Here is a 22,897-nt window from a genome sequence, read left to right as displayed (position 1 = left end):
TAAAGAATTTCTCATGTTCTGAAGTAGTCCTGCATTATAATAATTAACATTTCTTGATTCCTTACTATGTGAGAGGCTTTGTTTTAAGAGAGTCACAAATGCTCAGTATTATCCCAGTTAGATTTCCCAATAAACCAATGACATAATGATCTCCATTCTGTGTGAGAGGAAATAAGTCGGAGTGGGTTAAAAAAAAATCTGGAAGTAGTAGAAAGGGGCTTTCTAAACCTGTGCCTGACCACTTCGCTATAATGCATCCTTATACTTAATAGAAGACCTAAATTAAATGTTTTGTATGCTTTTACTCAATTCATCAACACCATATTTAAGTACTTAATATATTTGTTGGAAATTATATTTGTTTTGTTATTGTCTTTCTTAGATTGTGAGTTATGTGGGAGTATATGTACTTTATTTTAGGAACTATGTATTTCAGGAGCATATGTACTTCATTTCAGGAACTATCTGTATTGTTTGATGGGACTATTTGGTGTTTAAAAGTTACCAAAAATATGTATGTATATTGAATTGAAAAAAGAAAAGATGGTTCTTGATAACTTCCTTGCTCTACTCAAAACTCTCAGATCTGTAAGTTTCTAAGGCATTTTACACAGTGCTCCCATTTCACCCTCAAGAATTACTGATATGCAGGTGCTACCATCCCCATCAAAAATGAAGAAATCGTGGCCCAGGAAGGCAAGTAATTTGTATAAAGTTGTATACCTACTTCCATGCCTTATCTGGTATGAAACCCTGAGACCCTTAGTCCATATCCTTTCTTCTTCTAAAAGTTACAGAACCACTGAGAGGAACCACACCATACACTTTGCATAACTGCGTTAACTCCCAGGGCTAATTCTGAGTTCTGGGATGGGCAGTTTAATCTCCCCAAGTCATTAACACACTGTTTAGGACTTTCTCTGTGCCAGAACATGTCCATGCAAGGGGGATGGCGTTCCACCATGGAAAGGAAATGACATTCCTTGGGATTTGTTCCTAAGGAGGACAGTATAAAAAAAAATCAAGCCTTATGACTCACCCAGTTGCTCAAAATGAGGATCCTTTTCCTTATACTGCCTTCGGTGAATCTTAACATCTTAAAGAATCATGTGCTTTATACCACACTTCTGTCTAGTGAGTAACAATTCCTGCTTATTGGTTCCTTTTTCAGAATCTGGCCATACCCAGGGAATAAGGAAGCCTGTCCAAGCTCATCATCTCTGATATTTTAGGAGTGGGGCCCATCAAGTGAGAACTGCTCTGACTGCAAGTGTCTCAGCCCCCAGCCTTTCTCAGGCTCCAGGATGGTGATCCTTAGAATCACTGAGGTCGCAGGGATGGTAGCCCTCATGATGTCCTTGGTGATGCTGAGCTCCCCTTTGGTTCAGAGCAGAGACACCCCAGGTAAGTGAAGAACCCCTCCTCTTGGAGAATCCAGCTCACAGAATGAGAGGGAGTTTTCCATGTGGGCCCAGTCCTTGAGAAAGACTTGGGGGCTCTGACATCATGCAGGTGCTGCTATTCTCACCAGAGAGAGAAGGAGATGAGGATATGCATGTGATGAGGACAATGGTACCTGGTGGTCTGGAGTGATTTTGGGGGGACAAGATTCTCACAAAAGGGTCATCAAAATGACATTTCAACATCCATCAAAGATTAGAAAGGAAAACTAGGGTTAGTCTACATTGTCCAAGATCTGAAGATCACCCTGTAGAATCAGTGCTCCAGGTAAGGGCCCCTTCCACAGAACTAGGCATGAACTGTCATTGGAACCAGTGAGGAACCAATGATGGCCAGAGCAGCAGGGGAGGGTGATGAGGACAAGCTGTGGTTAAGACCAACAGGATGGCAGGGCAGCTGATTGTCCCTCACATCAGTAATTGGATCAGGGCACATCAGGACAGGGCCAGAGAAGAAGAGGGAAACAGGAAATGACCTCTTTTAGTTCCAATTCACCATGAAGAAGACCATTTGTGATAGAATGGTGAATTTGTTTAAAATTTTGTTTTATGGTGAATTTGTTTTAAAATTACCCAACCTCCTCATCCCGATCCATAAGGCCAGCCCCACTTTCTCCTGAGGATCAGGTACTTTCAGGTCCCTTTCTTAATTTCCAGGTATAAAAGCATTTGAAACTCCCAAATCCATCTGCTCAAGCTCCATCCCAATGTACCCATTTCTCAGGTAGGGAGAAGGGAAAATTTCAGACATTTCTTACTCAGATGAACAGAGAGTTAGACAGGGCAGCTCAGCTGGTGCTCATGCCTGCCATGAGACAAGAAATGGAGAAGCAAGAGTCCTAGACAGCCAGAGGAACTGTAGAAGTAGCTGATGAGATGGGAGAGTGTCCCACAGGAGATGGCCGGAGAGGCAATGCTGTTGTGGGGCCCAGGGACAGTGGTGCTGATATGAGTACATTGAAAACAGGGCTGGGGTCTCCTTTGTGGTGAATAGCGAGGGTGGTAGGGTGGTAGGAGGGGTGGGATGAGATGGAGAAGCCAGTGGGTTCTGATTTAAGAGAAATGAATATAGTCTCATTGCCTTGTGAGAGAGACCACTTGTGGGGAGGAAGCAGGTGGACTCTGCACAGTTTTGATGCTGAGGAACTCATTAGTGAGTGAAATATGAGTCCTGGAAACTTGGACTCAATGGGTTGGGCATATTCCTCCAACTTCTTATGCCTCCAACTCCTCAAGATTTCCTCAACTTCCAACAGAGCAAAAATAAAAAGAGACAAAAGGGGAGATGTTGCAGTTGTTGAGAAAATACTAGTGACTATTAGGTCATGAAGAAAACTCTCGAGAAAGAAAGCATCCAAGTCATGGATGAAACAGAACTGTAGCTCCAATAGCCACTTGAAACATTCTTTGTTCACGACATTTACCATTCTGGCATTGAAGCCCTGGGACTCTATCCTATCACACACCTGGGAGGCAGAAGACATCTGGGGATTTAATCTTTTATTTAATCCACTTCTTCTATCTCCCTTCCCAAATGAAAGAAGAGGTGGGAAGAAAGAAATTATCAGTATTAAATAATAAAGGCTCCTTTTCAAGCATCAAAGGATTGTTGTTGTGCCTCAAAGGACAGCTCCGATTGAGCCATTCTGAACAAACTAGGGTTCTGTCCTTTGTGTTTCTCTTTGTCTTCACATAATCTAAGCCATCATAGCTTGACAAGGGGAAGGGCTCTAACCTCCAGTGACCAGGGCCAGATACTATGCTGTAGGTTTTATTTATAACATTTTATTTAATTTTAACATAGTCCTTCAAGGCAAATAATAATAATAATAATAGTAACATCCTTTTTTACAGATGAAAAAGTTGAGTCTAACTTAAAGTTGCTTTACTTGCCCAAGGCCGCACAGCTGGTTTGTGGACATCGTTATTGTTCTGTCCACATTACCTTCCTTGTATCCTATGGTAATTACATATTCTTAATATGTCCTATCTAGAAAGATGATTTATTTTACACCTGAAATTTTCAAGCTCTACTTTAGAAAATTCAGATGTTTTCAAGAGCTTTAGAAAATCTGTTATATTTTTCAAGTACACATAGGAAACAGTTTTGAGAGAACTTTGTGATATTTGTCTGCTTTGAAAATAAGATTTCATTATAAAAAAAGGTCAATTGCTTTACTGTTTTTTTACATTTTTAATTCCAGTACAGTTAACACATAGTGTTATATTATTTCAGGTGTACAATATAGTGACTCAACAATTCTGTACATTACTCAGTGCTCATCAAAATAAATGTACTCTTTTTTTTTTAAGATTTTATTTATTTATTTGACACAGAGAGAGAGAGATCACAAGCAGGCAAGAGGCAGGCAGAGAGAGAGGCCGGCAGAGAGAGAGGAGGAAGCAGGCTCCCTGCCCAGCGGAGAGCCCGATGCAGGGCTCGATCCCAGGACCCTGAGATCATGACCTGAGCCGAAGGCAGAGGCTTTAACCCACTGAGCCACCCAGGCGCCCCAGATAAATGTACTCTTAATCCCCTTTACTTATTCTCCCCTCTGTAAACCACCCATTTGTTCTCTATAGTTAAGAGTCCGTTTCTTGGTTTGTCTCTTTTTATCCTTTGTTAATTTGTGTTATTTCTTAAATTCCACATATGAGTGAAATCAGATGGTATCTGTCTTTCTCTGACTGACTTATTTTACCTAGCATTATTCTATCTCCATCTATGTTGTTGCAAATGGCAAATTTCATTATTTTTCATTATTGAATAATATTCCATTGTATATATAAACCACATTTTCTTTATCCATTCATCTATTAAAGCACCTTTGGGCTGTTTCCATAATTTGGTTATTATAAATAATGCTGCATTAAACACAGGGTGCATATATGCTTTTGAATTTGTGTTTTCAGATTTTGGGGGTAAATAGCCAGTAGTGTGATTACTAGATCATAGGATGTTTCTATTTTTAACTTATTGAGGAATCTCCATAGTGTTTTCCACAGTCGCTGTACAAGTTTGCATTCCCACCAAGAGTCATAGCAACATTTTCCTAGATGTCTCTTGAGGCAAGGAAAATTAAAGCAAAAATAAACTACTGGGACTATATCAGAATTTTTTAAAAAGTCCACAGCTTTAAAAAAAAGAAAAAAATTGAAACCATTATTCAGAACTAACAGAACTGTATCCTCATTGAAAAACAGGTGGGGAAAACTCTGTGGAACAGGAAATGGAGTTCAACATTGGGGAGTAGAGCAGCAGTATCAGCAGTAGGCTCATAGAAGACAGAGAGCACAGACTCCAAAGTGGATGGGATGGTGCCAGGGGTTCAGAGGCTGAGGGGCAGAGCCCAGAGCAAGAAGACAGGCTTGGTAGAGCTGAGTGAACTGAAGTGCTACTGTAGCACAGCCCTTGTAGCCTAAAGTTGTATAGGGCTCCCTGAAGTTTGTGTGGTGTCTCTCTTCTTCCCTGAGCAACCAGTTGAGCAACTTCAAGTTGGGGCAGGTGGAGCCCTGGGGAAGGACAAGGACTCTGATGAGCTCACCCAAATCAACTCTTGTCATCTACGCAGAGACAGAGATGATGGTCAGACCCCCTCACACCCTCTTCCTACTGTTAGGATGGCCTGTTAAGGTCACAGCCACTCATAAAGACTCCAGAGTGGAGGAAGGAGCTTCGTCTGGAGCTTGGGCTCCCTGAGCTCAGCCCTGAAATCACAGGGTGAGACTTGTGTTGACCTATTCTTCAAACATCCTTTACTTCTGCTGCTGTGCAGCACTGTCCTCATTTCTGTGGTCTGGGCAGTTGTGTGATAAATTCATTCTGGGCTTTCCATTTATGATACACTTTAAGTCACACAGAGAAGCTGCAATGTAAAGACTCCTTCAACAGGCAGCTGTAGAGCCCCAATTAGATTCCAGGCAGCCATTAATTTATAATCAATTCTTTGCTGGTAGCATTACCCTGATAACAAAATCAGACAAAGACAACCCTAGAAAAGAAAACTGCAGGCCAATATTTATAATGAATATATATTCAAGATTCACAAAAGAATACAAACAAACCAAATTCAACAGCATATTAAAGGAATTATACACCATGACTAAGTGGGATTTATCCCCGGGATGCAAGCAGAGTTGAACATAAGCAAATCAATCAATCAATGCAATACACCACGCTAACAAACGGAAAGGGGAAAACAATACATGATTATCTCAACGGACACAGAAAAAGCACTTGAGAAAGTTCAACGTCCATTCATGATTAAACTCTCAACAAAAGTGTAGAGAGATCTCAACACAATAAAGGTCATATATGAAAAGCCCACAGCCTATCTTATCAATGGGGAAATACTGAGAGCTTTCCAAAATCTGGTTCAAGCCAAGGATGCCCACTCTTGCGTCCTCTTTTCAACATAAGATAATTCTAGACAGAGCAATTAGACAAGACAAAGACATAAAAGATATCCAAATTAGAAAAGAAGAAATAGAATTACCCCTGTTTGTGGATGACATGTTCAGGTAGACAGAAAACCCTTAAGACCCAACAAAAAAACTATTAGAACTTACCAACAAATCCACTAAAAACAGAACAAATCCAGTAAACTTGCAGGATATGAAATCAAAATAAAACATCAATCACCTTTCTATGCACAGACAATAAACTATCCAAACTGAAGTTAAGAAAACAATCACACACACACACACACACACGAAAACAATCACCAAAATAAAGAAAGAAAACAATCACACACAATAGTAACAAAAAGTATAAAATACTTAGGAATAAACTTAACCAAAGAAGTAAGACTTATACAATGTAAATTACTGAAAAATTGGTAAAATAAATCAAAGAAGACACAGATAAATGAAGACATCCACGTTCATGGACTAGAAGATGTTCATACAACCTAAAGTTACATACAGATTCCATGCCATCCCTTTCGAAACCCAAATGGGATTCTTTACAGAAATAGAATGAGACAATTCTAAAAGTTGTTTAGAATTACAAAAGACCCTGAATGATCAAAACAATCTTGAGCAAGAAGAACACAGCATCACATTTCCCGATTTCAAAATGTACTACAGTGCTACAATGATCAAAACACTCTGATACTGGCATAAATACAGACATATAGGGAACAGTGGAATATAATAGAGAGCCCAGAAATAAATCCACATGTCTACAGTCATCTGATATTCAACAAGAGTGCCAAGAACATACAATTAAGGAAAGATAGTCTTCAATAAATGATATTGAGAAAACTGGATATCCACATGCAGAAAAATAAAATAGAACCCTTATCTCATACCATATATTAAAATCAACTCAAAATTGATTAAAGATTTAAACGTAAAATCCAAAATTATGAAACTCCTAGAAGAAAACATAGAGGAAAACCTTCTTGACATTGGTCTATGCAATGATTTTTTTGGATACAACATCAAAAACGCAGGCAACAAGTAAAAACAGACAAACTGAAAACTTTTTGCACAAGCAAAGGAAACAATACAGTGAAAAGGCAACCTATGGAATGGGGAGAAAATGTTTGCAAACCACGTGTCTGATAAGAGGTTAATATTTGAAATGAAGGAGCTCCTGTAACTCAATAGAAAAAAAAAAAAAACCAACCTGATTTAAAAAAAACAGCAAAGGATCTGAATAGACATTTCTCCAAAGAAGACATACAGTGGTTAACATGTATGTGAAGAAGTGCTCAACTTTACTAATTAATTTTACTAATTATTTACTAATCATTTTACTAATTATCAACTTCACTAATACAAATTAAAACCACAGTGAGGTATCATCTCACACCTGTTAGAATAGTTAGAATCAAAAGATGGAAGATTAATGATGCTAGGATGTGGCGAAAAGAGAACCAGATACATGGCTGTGAGGATGTAAGTTGGTGCAGCTACTATGGAAAATGGTATGGAGGTGCCTCAAAAAATTAAAAATAGGACTGCCATATGATCCAGCAATCTCACTTCTGAGCATATATCCAGAAGAAATGAAATCTGGATTTTGAAAAGATACCTGCTCTTCCGTGTTCATTTCAGTATTATTCTCAAAACCAATATATGGACACAACTTAAATGTCCAAGAACAGATGAATGAATAAAGAAAATATGGTGTATATATACACAGTGCAATACTCTTCAGCCTTTAAAAAGAAGGAAATCCTGACATTTGCAACAACATGGATAAACCTGTAGGACATTTTGTTCAGTGAAATGAGCCAGATGTAGAAAGACAAATACTGCATGATTTTACTTATATGTGAAATCTAAAATAGTCAAATTGATAGAAATGGTTACAGGAGCTGGGGGAGGTGAAAATGGGGAGATATTTTTCAAGGAGTACTACATTTCAGTTATGGGTAAGTTCTGGAGAACTGTGTACAGCAATGTGACTATAGTTGACAATATTATATTGTGTACTTGAAATCTTAGATGGTCTCACCAAAGAAGGAGAAAAAAGGACAATTAGTAACTGTATGAGATGATGAATATGTCGATTGACTTCCGAATATTTCACAATGTACACATATATCAGACCATCAGGTTTTACACCTAAAATATATATGATTTTATTGTCAAATATATGTCAGTAAAGCTGGAAACATGTTAAAAAACAAAACCAATTTTCTGCTCATTCTCTGATTTATAAGTACTTACTAAGGCTTAGGTTAGGCCCTATATACAAATATGAATAAAAGAGTAACCTGCCTTAAAATGTTCAAGTATAAAGAGCGGGACAGGATATGGCGGAAAAAATCAAATTGTCTGCATGTCCCTAATGGGACCATTGTGATAAGATTCTAAAATACACAGAGAATGCACCCCCCCACTCTAGTGGGTTTCCTACATAGTTTTTGTTCTTATGCATTCTTTCAAGATAGGTATTTCTTGTGCCTATATTTTTAATGCTCCTACTATAAAGTGTACAACCATTTGGTCTCATCTAATGGTTACATAACACTCCATGATCCAGGGCCACCTGGGTGGCTGATTCGGTTGAACATCTGACTCTTGATCTCAGCTCAGGTCATGATCTCAAGGTCCTGAGATTGAACCCCATGCCAGCTCCATGCTCAGCGGGGAGTCTGTCTGGGATCCTCTCTCCTTGCCCCTCTGCCCTCCTGCTGTTCATGCTTCCTCTCTAAATTAATTAATTAATTAAATCTTTAACAAAATATTCCATGGTGCACATCGACAACAGATTTTAGGTGTTTGCTGTCCCAGGTATGATCACATCAACTGATTCCTGCCAATTCCTCAGTGTCACAAATAATGCCACAGGCAGCGGCAGCCCCTACTTGTCCCTTTATGGACCTGTGCGGACATTCTAGACATCTAACAAGTTGTGGGAGTGCTGAGTCATATGGCATACATCTCTTCAAGTTGACCAAGTGTCCTTCTAGCCATGGGAGGGTGGGTGGCTACACTCCATATGACGCTTTCTCCACACGGCCAAGCACCAGCATGGACCTATCCAGACTCTAACTGTTCCGAGTCTAACAGATCTCAGTCTCATTGCTTTCTGAATTTTCTTCCCACTGGTGAGCTGCAGTCTGCCTTGCAATTTCCTCTCCTATTAATTCCCATTCCCACTCCTTACCCAGTTCCCTATCACTGTATAGTGTATTTCTTTTTTTTTTTTAAGATTTTATTTATTTATTTGATAGAGATTGAAACTAGTCAGAGAGGCAGGCAGGGAGAGAGAGGAGGAAGCAGACTCCCTGCTGAGCAGAGAGCCTGATGTGGGGCTTGATCCCAGGGTCCTGGGATCATGACCTGAGCTGAAGGCAGAGGCTTTAACCCACTGAGCCACCCAGGCGCCCCTGTATAGTGTATTTCTATTCTATCTTTTAAATTCTTAGTGGTGCCCTTTGCATAGCTCTTTGTGATTTTATGTTTGCTTAAGAAATGCTTCCTCGCCCCCATATTCATTATTATATTCCCCTATACATTCTTTTTGTTTAAAGGTTTTATTTATTTATTTGGCAGAGAGAGAGAGAGAGGGAGCAGGGGGAGGGGCAGCCAGACGCTGAGGGAGAAGCTGGCTCCCCTCCCTGATCCGGGAGCCTGATGGGGGACTTGATCCCCGATGCTGGCATCAGGACCTGGGCCACCCAGGCGCCCCTCTCCTAGACATTCTTCTATTCACCTCCTGGTTTACTCCCCGCAGAGCTTTACGTCTACCAGAGGCGGAGCACCTGCTTGGAGTTCAACGGGACGCACCGCTTCCTGGAGCAATACACGTACAATCGAGAGCTGTTCGTCCAGTTCGACAGCGCCGCGGGGGTGTTTGTCGCCGTGTCCGAGCTGGGCCGCATAACCGCCAGGAACTGGAACATCCAGAGGGAGTTCCTGTACCTGAGACGGAGCGCCGCGGACTCCGTGTGCAAGCACAACTTCGACCTGGACGAGGGTTTCACGCTGAAGCGCCGAGGTGACAGGGCGGGTCTGAAGCAGGCACTCTGCATGCGGTGGACTTGGGCGGCAGAGGCGGGGCGGCCGCCGCGTCCGGGAGTCCGCACGGAGCCCAGGGGCCAGGCCAGTGCGGCAAGGGGCCAGACTCCCCGCTGGGCAGACAGGAAAGAGCCAGCAGCACTGGGTTTGCGGATTTTGCGACAAACCTTTTTTTTTCCTGGTAGAGGAAGCTCGGAGACAGGTTAAAATCAAGAACAGACCAAGCTACTTTATTTCTTCTCCTATGTATGTATCTATCTATCATCTATCAGAGAGAAAGAGAGTTTGAGCACAAGCAGCGGGAGCGGAAGGCAGAGGGAGGAGCAGGCTCCGCACCCAGCAAGGAGTCCTATGCGGACACAATCCCAGGGATCATGGGGATCATGATCGCAGCCCAGGGTAGATGCTCAACCTAGGCATCCCATTTTCTCCTCTTTTTTTAAGGAGAACATCAGACTGCTAGATCAGAGGAAATCTATGGGCTGAATATATTCTGATTCCAAGATAATATCTGGCAGGATTATACACCTTTTTGAACAAGATGAGAAAAATGTAAATTCAGGTAGCCTCATTGCTGGTCCAACATTTCTGCTCAAAGAATATTAGTCACTGTCACCTACATTTCTGGCGGCAGTGTTCTAGAGCACCAACTCTGACCCTCTCCCGTTCTTCTTTGCTCTTGCATTATTGGGTATGACAAGGTCATTCTTAGAACATTTGAATGTTTTATTCCTTTTTTCTCCTGGGTTCCCCATCTCCTGCCTCTAAGTAGCTTATTAGGGGATGGGATTCATCTTTAACATCTGAGAAGTCTGTTTGGCAAGAAAACCGCTCAATGCACTGACTGCATTGGCTGTCTCAGCTGCCCTAACAAGAGTCTTTTCCCCTCCCAGTCCAGCCTCAAGTGCACGTCTCCCCCTCTAAGAAGGGGCACCCACAGCCCCACAACCTGCTTGTTTGCCACGTGTCAGATTTCTACCCAGGCCACATTCAAGTCCGCTGGTTCTTGAATGGACAGGAGGAAACAGCTGGGGTTTTATCCACCAACTTGATGCAAAGCGGAGACTGGACCTTCCAGATCCTGGTGATGCTGGAAATGACCCCCCAGCAGGGAGACGTCTACACCTGCCAAGTGGAGCACCCCAGCCTGGACAGTCCTGTCACGGTGGAGTGGAGTGAGTTACTCCCTGATGACCCTCCAGGCTCCAGGCTCGGAGGTCCGTTCATTTTGTCTTGTGTCACTGCACAACGCTACCCCGTGATCCTCATCAACCTAACGGCCTTGGCCTCAGCTGGGAGCAGGGAAGATCTGGCAATCCTCACACGCATTTATCCTGCCCTGGGGGGTCTAAAGAATCTCTCTGTGTCAAGAAACAAAAAACAAACAAACGAATGGCCCTCGGACATGGAAATGCCTCTCCCTTCAGTCTCCCTTCAGTTCCTTAAGCTTGGACTTAATGCCTGACCTAAAACCAGCATTTGCCTCCTGTGGAAGCCAGCACTCTGAGGCCCCAAACTTTAGAGGGCTTTCCACAGCTGCTACTCCTCCACAGTGGCTCCGGGCTTCGCCTTATCCCCTTCCTTTTCCCTCCGTGGTAGATTACAGGCTCCAGGTGTCAGACAGGGCCCTGGGGTGGATGCACATGGAGAGGGGAGTCACCCTGACTTCTGTTCTCCCAGGGGTACAAGCTGATTCTGCCCGGAGCAAGATGCTGGCTGGAGTCGGAGGCTTTGTGCTAGGACTCATCGCCCTCGGAGCAAGCTTCATCCTCCGTTTTCGAAGCCAGAGAGGTAAGAAACTTCTAGAAAGTGGTTGATACTGTCTTTCCACTGTCTCACTATTCTTCAGTGAGGACGTTTTCACAGAAAAGCAAAACAACAGAGCAAAAGAGGCCACTGAAATCAGACTCTGATGAGGCAAAGACAGCCCTGTAGGGAGGAAGACGCGTAGCCCAAGATCTGGTCCGGTAAGACAGGGCGCCAGATACCCTGTTCTTCAGGGTGTTCTCTTCGGTCTGGGGACTGACACCTGCAGAGCGGGCCCTGCTTTCATTCCCAGTGACATGGGGACGTCAGTGGAAATGTTTGAGTAATTTTCCAAGATGTCATTGCTCCTTACTCTCCCAATGACCAATCCATCTTCTCTTTCACTTTCATTTCAAGATGACAGGGACCTCAGCCAACAGGTGGTATTTCTGCTCCCTTCTTCCTGCTTGGATGTAATTCACTGCATTGCAACACGAGATTGGGAGCACTCAATGAGTATGCTGTGTTCAGTCAGGATAGATCATAGGAGGTGCCCTGAGAACAGGAGAAACTCTGAGGCTGCTCCTTTCTCTCAAATTGAGCCAAACTGCCCCCAACTCTTGATCCTATTTTCCTCTTTAAGTGGGTGTGGCTACAGAGCATGACTTTGCCCCACTGCTGAAGGAACTCCAGAAACTCTTTGCCATTTTTAATTAAGTCAACATTTAACCTCTTGCTTTAATTTTTTTCACCCCTGGGACTCTAGACAGAAAGGAAATGTCCACTTTAAGCTTGGATTGTTTTAAATTCTTCTTCTGGGGCACCTGAGAGTCTCCTTGGTTAAGCATCTACCTTTGGCTCAGGTCATGATCTCGGGGTCCTCTCGGGGTCATGGGCTCGAGGCCCTCATTGGGCTCCCTGCTCAGTGGGGCGCCTCCTTCTCCCTCTCCCTCTGTTCCTCCCCCTCCCCACCACTTGTGCTTTCTCTCAAATAAATAAAATCTTTAAAAATAAATATAAATGAATAATAATTCTTCTTCTTCCTCTTTTCCTCCTCCTCCTCCTCTTTCCTCTCTCTCTTCCCCTCCCCCTCCCCCTCCTCCTCCTCCTCCTTCTTTCTCTTCTTCGCAGGGCTCCTGAACTGATCTCAGATATCATACATAGCCTTGGAAAAAGCGGTTCTGATATTCCTGTTGTCCAGCAAACTCCCACATCCAGAAAAGACATTATGGCTAAATTGTGCCCCCTTAGGCCAGTTATTGAGTGTCTGCATTTTATTTCAACATACTTCCTCTTTCTCAAGTTCTTCCAGTCTATAGAGTGACCTTTCCTGGGGAACATAAACCATCTAAATCGAATGTTGTTTTTCTTTCTTTTTGAGAGGAAGTGGATGGTCATGGGCCGTGCTTACGGTTAAAGGGTTTGGTGATCACTGGACAAGTCACTGTTGTTTTATCCAGTCATGGAGAAATAAACTTCTTGATGGTGACCAGTTCTCCCTATTGAGCTGGAGGTCAACTGATAGTGGACCGCCTCAAATTTGCTTTACATCATTGTAGATGACCAAGTTCATGCTGCATTCTTACCAGTGAGGGGTGGAACTACTACCGCTAGAAATTCCATGTGGAAAAGACACTAAGCTTGGACTTGACATTCATACAGGACTGATTAAGTGATAAAGTATGTCAGTCACTAAGAATATGCTTTCCAAGTGTAAAAACCAACAGAAGATCAGAATTGTATATACAGGTATAATATGTTAATATTATAGTTCTCTTTTTATACTATTCACATCAAGGCATAAAAACAGGCTTACCCCATGATTCTGTTTATCAGATCACCCGAAATTCTTTCCCTTCTGAGTCAGTCTGTAGGACATATATCTCCAGTGCCAAAAGAGCCAAAGACAAGTGTATACCAGATTTTTTAGAAAAAATTTTATTGTTTTATTTTAGTCACCATACAGTACATCATTAGTTTTTGATGTAGTGTTCCATGATTCATTATTTGCATAGAATACCTGCTCCATGCAATCCATGCCTTCCTTAATACCCACCCCCAGGTTCATCTCCCTCCCCTCTAAAACCCTCAGTTTGTTTCCCAGAGTCCATAGTCTCTCATGGTTCATTTCTCACTTCGATTTCTCCCCCTTCATTTTTCCCTTCTCCTAATGTCCTCCATGCTATTCCTTATGTTCCACAAATAAATGAAACCATATGACAACTGACTTTCTCTGCTTGCTTATTTGACTCAACATAATCTCCTCCCGTCCCACCCATGCTGATGTAAAAATTGGGTATTTATCGTCTCTGGGGACTGAGTAATATTCCATTGTGTATACAGACCACATATTCTTTATCCATTCATCTGTTGAAGGGCATCTTGGCTCTTTCCACATTTTGGCTATTATGGACATTGCTGCTATGAACATTGGGGTGCATATGGCTCTTCTTTTCACCACATCTGTATTTTTTTAGATAAATGCCCTGTAGTGCAATTGATGGGTCATAGTGTATACCAGATTTTTTCAGACATGTGTCTGCTTTTAGAACACAGTTTATTATGATTTTATCAATCTTTTTAATTAACGTTTCAGACCAAGACAGAAATCATATTTGTTTCCATCATTTCATGGTATGGTATGCCACCTAAGCCCAAATTTCATATAATCAGGAAAACTTCTAATTCCTGTAACATTTATAGATTAGCATCATTTCTCAAAAATGACAGACCTTAACCAAGCTTAAAGAGCTTTCCTTTCTTCAGTGACCTTCTTCCCTATGACTACCTAAAACCAGTTTGATCCAATATCATCATAAACTATAACTTTAAGTCAGTTTTTGGTGATTTTAAATAAGAGGCTGTGTTGGGGGTCCTCAAGACCAACCAGATTAGGTGATTCACTAGGAGCAATCATGTAGTTGTACTCAACTCTGTGTACTCAAGGCTGTGATTTATTACCGCAAAGGTCTACAAAGCAAAGTCAAGGAAAAAGCACATGGGGCAAAGCCCAGAAAAACCAGGTGCAAGCTTCCAGAACTCCTCTCCTGTTGGAGCCACAGGAAACAATTTCTCCAGCCACGAGTTGCGATCACACGTGTGAAATATTGTCTGCCAGAAAAGCTCAGCACTCGGGATTTTTACTGGAGCCTGGTCATGTAGGCACCATCTGCCAGCACATACCCAAATTCCAGACTTGCAGAAGGAAAGCAGGTGTTCAGCATAAACCATATTTTTGTACAGTTTAGGTACAATTTAAGCATATTCTTATCAGGTCTGGAAATGGTGGGAACCCTTTGAAAAATCCAAGCTCCCAGATGCCAGGCAGAGGCCAACTTTGTAAGCAGGCCAAAAGGATGGTAGACCTGCTACGTTACCTCTTTTCTGCACAAAGACAAACCACTCATTTTGCTGACAACTTTCAAAATAACATGAGTATCCATTTTTATCCAAAAAAGACATATGTTGATACAGAAAACACCCTTAAAGACTAGGTTTCTGGAAACAGGGGTTATTGCAGAAGACAATTCTGCAAATTCATACAATTATACATACAAAGTTAAATTCATACAATTATATTTAGTTATTGTTATGTGAAATTACTATTACAAATGTTTTATGAATCCTATTAGCATTTAAGTAGGCTTTTATAAAAGTTATCCCTATGCCCAATAGGGGACTTGAACTCACAACCCTGAGACCAAGAACTGCTCATTCCACTGACGGAGCCAACCAGGTGCCCTAGGATTAAAGAGTTTTTGAAAAGCTGAAGTACAAACAAAGGATGCAGATGAAAGTATTCTGTTCTTTGAAGTTTTTGGTTTCTAACTCAATGCCATGAGAAATTACACATGCTTTCTAGCTTGTGATATTTCTAGCCAGATATAGTAGCCCACCTCTCAGTGCTCCAAATGAGAAAGTTAAGTTGTAATTCATATGTCCACCGTCCATCATCTTGGAAAAAAGAGAGAGGCAATCCACTTAGTTTCCAAAGAATTTCACATCCAAGAAGGTTGACTATGAATGAGCCTCACATTGCCTGCACTGCGTAAAATGAGAGGGACTTCAGTATTTGGGATTTTGATCAAAAACGAGCCTTGCCAGCGAGGTCTGACAAGCCAGCATTTATAAGGCCTAAGAGTTAATTTAATATTATCTGGAGTCATAGTTAAAAGGAACTTAGTTTAAAAACATTTGCTTGTTCTCTTAGAGTCTTTATAATACAGAACCAATACATTAATTTAGGGTTTGACAAGGAGAAGAGAATCCCCCTGATTTTCTGTTTGGTTAAAAATTCCTCCTAACATGGTGTCATCTGAGGACAGTGCGAAAGCTCTGAGTTAACTCAGAATTCTAACCAGAGTCCTGTTTTGAAGCTTGCTCTCTTGGGAGTAGAGGATTGCCATGTGGAAACATAATAATTTATTTTTCATAACACATAAATTACTTAGTACTTCTGTCCTTTCCTTTTTTTTTTAAATCTAGAGCGATGCTTTATTTGAAATAGTTCTTCTGAGCTTAAGGTTTCTCTCTTTAAAAAACAACAACAACAACAACAAACTGTTTTAATCAGGATCCACACCCAACACGGGCCTTGAACTCACAACCCTAAGATCACAGGTCTCATGTTCTACCTGCTGAACCAGCCAGAAGCCACTGACTCAACTGGCCAGGCACCAAATGTTCTTTCTTGCATCAAATGAGTGAGAACTCAAAGCAGGGAGAGGGGAACAGAGGAGAAAGGTACTTGTCAGTTTGAACGTCACAGTTTATCTTCCTACAATTAAATTAAGAGGAAAAAAGTGAAGAACCCACTGGTAGTAGGAAGAAACAAGAGTCTTCTAGGGTCTGGCGATTGAAGAGGTAGATACTCAGTTACTGTGCATTTCCATTGTTTTTCTTCGGCAGAGCCAAGGGAACGCACATGCCGGAGGCCAGGTTACTCTTCTTTTCCAGAACCCCTAACTGTATTGCTGGCAGGGTTGCTGTTGCCACAGCAGTTGGCTGTGCCCCGGACAAGTGGAAAACTGGTCTGTTGCCACAGATCTTTATCCCAGCCTTCATCACAAGGAGTGCACTGCCATGTGCGCTCAGCCAGAGTCTCTTGTTCAAGGTTCCTGATTTGGTTTACAACATTCTGCTCAGTTACAGCTTTTATCATCACAGTTTGAGATACGATGACTGACTTCGGCCCGAGGAACCCGGTGAGCACTGAAGTGGCGAGCACTGAAGGGACAAGCAACCAATTCACAACACAGGCATGACCCTTTCTGTACTCTGTAAGATGATAAGGAAACCTGCAGGCCCTGATCTGGTGGGTTTTATTGTAGGGGCATTGTATTAGCTTTTCAGGATCCATGGACTCGGTGTAAGCGTCTTCCTGTTGGAAATGAAGGAGCTGAATCCAAGTGCTGGGTGGACACCCTCACCCCCACCCCGCAGTCACCTTCTCGCCTGGGCTACGCTCACTTCCGGCTCCTGATGTCAGGGGGTTATCCTTTCCTTCGTTATTGAACAAATGTAGGAATTAAAATTGTAGGGTATTGTTAATGCTTATGAGAAAATTCTCAGTTTTTGAGGAAGAAGCTCTGCAAGGATCTGAATTTTAAATGGCCTCGAAAGCTCGAGAATATTAAGAAGGATCCCATCACCACCCAGTGGCCAAGAGTGGAATCTACACTTGGAACAAGAAGCAAGGGCATTTGTCCATTTGGGAATACTCCAACATATTTAACAACAACAAAAAAAAGTTAGGGGCGCCTGGGTGGCTCAGTGGATTAAGCCGCTGCCTTCGGCTCAGGTCATGATCTCAGGGTCCTGGGATCGAGCCCCACATTGGGCTCTCTGCTCCGCAGGGAGCCTGCTTCCTCCTCTCTCTCTGCCTGCCTCTCTGCCTACTTGTGATCTCTCTCTCTGTCAAATAAATAAATAAATAAATAAATAAAATCTTTTTAAAAAAAAGAGAGAAAAAGGCATACAAAAACCAAAACAAATATGGCCAAATGTTGAGGCCTTGGTAGCGCGGTGCTTCTGCGGTTTGGCTATGCCTTTAAGAGCAGCCGTGAAAATATGCTAGTCATGGCTCTGTCACTAAACAAACCCCAATTATATTTTTACATAACTGAATCTAAAGAAAACATACCAACAGAAGGAAACCCTTCAGCGTCAACTTTGGAAAGAAGGACTACATAACTAGAGACTGCGAGTAGCTGGAGAGTGAGTGTGATCACCCGGAAACAGCATCGCTGTCCAATAGAACTATTCCGCAGTGGTGGAAATGTTCTGTGTCTGAGCGGTCTGATAAAGTAGCCACATATACTTTTGAGTGTTGAACATGCTAATGGCCCATGCAACTAAGGAGGTGAAATCTTCATTTAATTTTAAAATATTTAAATTCAAATTGTCAAAGCCACCTGTGACTAGTAGCTACCATACTGGGCACACAGAGTACAGTTTACAATCTTTCTCTAAAAATACGTAGGCCCTCTCTTAGTAGCTTTCAGTGGAGGCAGAACCATCCACTGGTGAAACTGCTAGAGAACTGAAACGTGAAAAAGAATGAGACAAGCAAGGGAAGGTGGAAAGAAAGAGTCTTGTCTGGTCACAGCTCATTAGACTTGAGGATATCGAATCTCAAAGACATAACAGGCCCACTAGCAAGTTAATAAAATTACAAAAGAAGTTAAGGAAGCACCAACAGTCCAATTCTACCACATACAGACGCTTCAACCATAGAAATAATCTTGGCAAACTTCCAACTCACATAGTTGAAAAGCGCTGGGAACCAAGCCAAAGGAAATCACAAAGACAAAGAGCTCATAAACTTTACGAACATATTTTTCCTGGCACATACAAAAAGGGGGGCACTTCAATACACCTCCTACATTTGCCCTGTGAGTTTAAAGAATTTTGCCTGAAAGATCAAGCCAGATCCCCTTGTAGGACAGCACAAATAGCCCCCAAGTTCTGTCCCTCTGGACCTGTTGCAGTGCTAGATCTGTCTGGAGACACTGTAGACTCTATTAAAACACTTTGGACCGAGGACAATATCCCAGAATTCTAGGAACCTTGGGCTACAGGATCAACAGCAACTATCAATCAGGAAAACCTAATCTAATACGAGGGCTATTTTGAATATTGGAGCTTGTGGAAGGGAAACTATATATAAGGCAAGATCAGTTGAGATAACATTAAAGGGGTTTACAGGAAACCAAAAAAGTTCCAGTGGTGATTTCACCTGTCCCTGGGTATGTTATTTGAATTCACTAATGCAATTCTGGAAATTGGAAAAGCTACCACTTTGAACCTCTGGAATTCTACTTCCCCGGGGCAGGGAGGGGGGGCAGGAAGGTCATAGGAAAGTGTCAAGTCTCTAGGAGAATATGCAAAATAACAATTATGATCAAATAATTGGAGAACCTGGAGATATCTATCCCACCAGTAGAACTCACTGGCAGTCAAAAGGTAGGTGTATCTTGGAAGTTACAGCAATATTAGGAAGATTAGCTAATCCTTAAATAGTACTTAGTGCCAGGGACTGTTCTACGTACATATATTTAACTCATCCAGTTGTAATATATATAGATGTAAGATGTTAGCACTGTACTTGATATCATTTCCTTAGTAAAGGATCTTCCTAAATCAATCCTTGGTTAGCATACGTACATCCATCTGGCTGGTGTATTCTTTTTAATACCAATAAATTATGTTCACCACCACAGTTTGCTTTCACTCAGCTGCCCTAACAAGCCACATTGACTGTATCACCAAAGTAAATTCTTCCACCCTGAGGCATAATCCAATAAAACAGTATTTAAACAGCTAACCTAATGGGTGATGGGAGTTAAAGAGGGCATGCATTGTGATGAGCGCTGGATGTTATATGTAAGTGATGAATCACTGAATTCCACTCCAGAAACCAATATTGCACTGTATGTTAGCTAAAATTTTTTTTTAAAAGAAATACAATAAACAGATGACCTAAATACAATTCGAGTATTAAAATTGTTCATTACAATAATGACACATTAACCAGGGGTCACAATTGGGCCTGTGAGGAACTTTTTTGTTGGGGGGGGTCATATCCTCTTTCTTGATCATTGTGATGATTACGCAATGCATGTTTGTCAAAACTTCTGAACAATTCAGCAAAGAAGGATAAATTTTACTGTGTGTAAATTATACCTCCGTAACACTGATTTTTAAAAAGTATTGTACCCAAAAACTCTGTCTTCACTTATTGACTTAATGATTAACTTAATGATTAAAGTAAACTTTGGGGAAGAAAAATTCTTCCCAAAATCAGGCAAAGCCTTTGCCCTTGAAACTCCTTACCCAAGAAAGGAGAACAGGAATCAATTGGTATGTTTGAATTCTGAAAACTGCATATCCACATCCATACTAAACTTGGGTCTTTTCACCAATTAGCAAAAATGGATCCAAATTTAGAAGGTCCTTAAACAGCAAGATGCCTTCGAGCCATGCTAATACAGTAGCCACTAGCTACCTGTGGCTAGATTAATTAAAATTAAATAAAATTAAAAGTAAAGTTCCTTAGGGGCGCTAACTACATTTCAAATGATCAATAGCCAACTGGGGCTAGTGGCCACCATATTGGACTACACAGATGTAGAACAGGTCCATTATTCTAGAAAGTTCTATTGGATAATACTGCTTTAGGGGCTAAACAGGTATACAGATCCTTGGAGTTTAATGATTTGAGTAAGACATACGTAACTATATGGCATATATCTCTGAGAATTCAACTGGCTGGCATTGTTAACAAATTAAATCATTTTAAAAGGATGTATTAAATCAAAATTAAATCATCTTGTAAGGTTGCATACTGTAGCTATTCTACTGATGTTCCAGTAGGACAATGACCTCAAGATACTCAGAGACGGACCTAGCAACAGAGGCAACTCATAGAGGAGTCATGGAGGAAAGCGTGTTTTCTAAGTGCATCCATAAAGGCCTCCAAAAATTCAAGAAATTCCCAGTGGGAGGTGTGCCAGGAAAACCAAATAAGCAGCCTATTTGTTTTTAATCTTCTGCTTAATGATTTGCCTTGAACTGTTGGCCTTTAAGCCACCACTCATAGATAGATGACCTTGGAATGCTCCTCCCCCCATTAAGGCAAAAAACTGTGTTTTTATACAAAGGATTTTTATGGAAATTATAAGATCACTTTATTGGTAAAAACCACTGCACAATCCCCCATCTTTGGATCTTACTCGAGAAATTGTTTAGAGACATGTCAGGGCAGAAAATACTAATTGTATCACCAATATCCATAATCTCTGATTCCTAAATAGAATTTTCCATTTCACAAGGGCACACGGACTTCCAGAATAAGTACTGGTTTCCCATCCTCCTCTCCGGTTATGTACGGTCACACACAAATTCTGTCCAATGAGCTGTATGCAGAACTGTTGTGTGCAACTTCTAGAAAGTGCCCTTATAAAAAGGGAGGTGGGTCCTTCTTCCCCCTTCCTCTTTTCTGCTGATTGGAATGTAGACATGAAAGCTGGAACCCAGGCAGTCATATTGGACTTGAGCGGGAAGAGCCATGTTGAGGCTGGTGGAAAAAGATAGAAGGAATCTGAACCCCGACACTGTTAAAGATCCTATCAGACCTGGGGTGTCATTAAAAAAAAAAGAAAGAAAGAAAGAGAAGTCTGTCTTGGTTAAGCCACTATTGCTTTCAGAATTTTCTGTTTCTCTTAGCTCAACCTAATCCTATGTAATATATATAGCATCTCTGGTTCTCAGCCGAAATGTAACAAGAGTAGACTCAATGAAATACAAAATGGAGCTCCCAGGGTGCGCCCCACCCTCAAGCGTCAGATAGGTACGGACTGGCTTCCCCCAGTCCCGGCACAGGCAGGGCTTTCAGTGACCACTGGCTCACAAGCTGTTTATCTTCTATGTCACCACACCTCACATGGCGCCTTGTCCGACATCACACGCCTCCCTGGGGCTTGTTAGTAAGGAACAAGTGTGGCTCGGTGAGCCCCAGAAATGGGATGGGGAAGGATCCCAGGCACTGGACACGTGATGAGTGTAGGGCCATCTCCGATGATTTCAGAAAGGACCTGGCATAGACTTATTTGTAGTAATACGTCAATATCACACCTCAGTGGCAGTTATGCTTTTCAGTTTCCCATGTTCAGTCGACATGGGCCGGATACGAGCCTTAGGATCTCCAAAATACTTGCAATAAGATGAAGTTCCTCTTTTTTAAAAATTAATTAATTTATTTGACACAGAGAGAGCATAAGTAGGCCGAGCGGGGGGGAACAAGCTCCCAGCTGAGCAGAGAACCCAATGCGAGTCTTGATCCCAGGACCCTGAGATCATGACCTGAGCCAAAGGCAGAGGCTTAACCCACTGAGCCACCCAGGCGCCCCTGAAGTTGCTCTTTAAAGACCCAGTGATTCAGTATTGGGCATGTTTGCCGCTAAATGGGGTCAGATATTTCTAATGCATCTTTTCTTAGTTGATGAATGTCATGTTTGACAGTGACAGAAACAGAACTACAGCAGCTATAACAGAAATAATAATAATAATAATAATGTTCTTATAGTTTAGTCAAGGAAAATATGTCAGAATTCATCCCATGGTGCTATACTTTTCTGACTTAATGGCTAACTCAGTCTAAAATTCACACCATTGTTCAGCAGCACAAGTCCTGCGGGGGGAAGGAAGCTGGATAGTGACTTCTCACATACCGGTCCAACCAGTGGGCAGCAGACACTGTGGTTTGGCTGACCCCACTCCACGCTCATCCTGACCCCTCTTTCCTCTCCCCAGACTTCCTTGCAATTAAGGATGGCTGCATGACCCAAAAGCAGAAGTTTGCTAAAGAAACAGACGCGGCTGTCACTATGATTTACTTCTTCCATCTTGACTGTTGAGGTGATAGCGAGATGTAGCTGCCACTTTGGGGACACAAGGGGAGGAAGGGTAACATTGAGAGATGGTGGAGTACAAAGATACCGACCGTCTGGGCTCCGATAGCATTGACAAGTGGTCAAACCAACACCACCAACTGTCTTCCTCAGATTTCTTGTGATATAAGAAAAATTAATTCCTATTTGTTTTTAGCCACTGGTATTTTGGTGTTCCGTGCCTGCTCTTGCCCGCATTTCTACTGGGTGCAGCAGGTCCCAGCAGGCCCTTCCAGACCTAGGGCATTTGGTTGCCTTTCTTAC

The 22,897-nt window shown here is 41.9% G+C and overlaps 1 protein-coding gene across 1 annotated transcript; it reads left to right on the top strand.

The window, feature by feature from the left end:
• The first annotated feature begins 1,304 nt into the window (after positions 1 to 1,304).
• LOC123942206 (HLA class II histocompatibility antigen, DP beta 1 chain-like) lies at positions 1,305 to 22,600 on the top strand. Its single transcript, XM_046006092.1, has 5 exons — positions 1,305 to 1,404; positions 9,655 to 9,918; positions 10,832 to 11,113; positions 11,619 to 11,729; positions 22,497 to 22,600. Exons 1-5 carry the CDS (start codon positions 1,305 to 1,307, stop codon positions 22,598 to 22,600), a joined length of 861 nt encoding a protein of 286 aa, XP_045862048.1.
• The last annotated feature ends 297 nt before the right edge of the window (positions 22,601 to 22,897 follow it).

Source organism: Meles meles, chromosome 5 (assembly GCF_922984935.1).
Source record: "Meles meles chromosome 5, mMelMel3.1 paternal haplotype, whole genome shotgun sequence".
Lineage (NCBI taxonomy): Eukaryota > Metazoa > Chordata > Mammalia > Carnivora > Mustelidae > Meles > Meles meles.
Note: the sequence above shows the minus strand (reverse complement) of the source record. Positions and strands in the feature narration are given on the sequence as shown.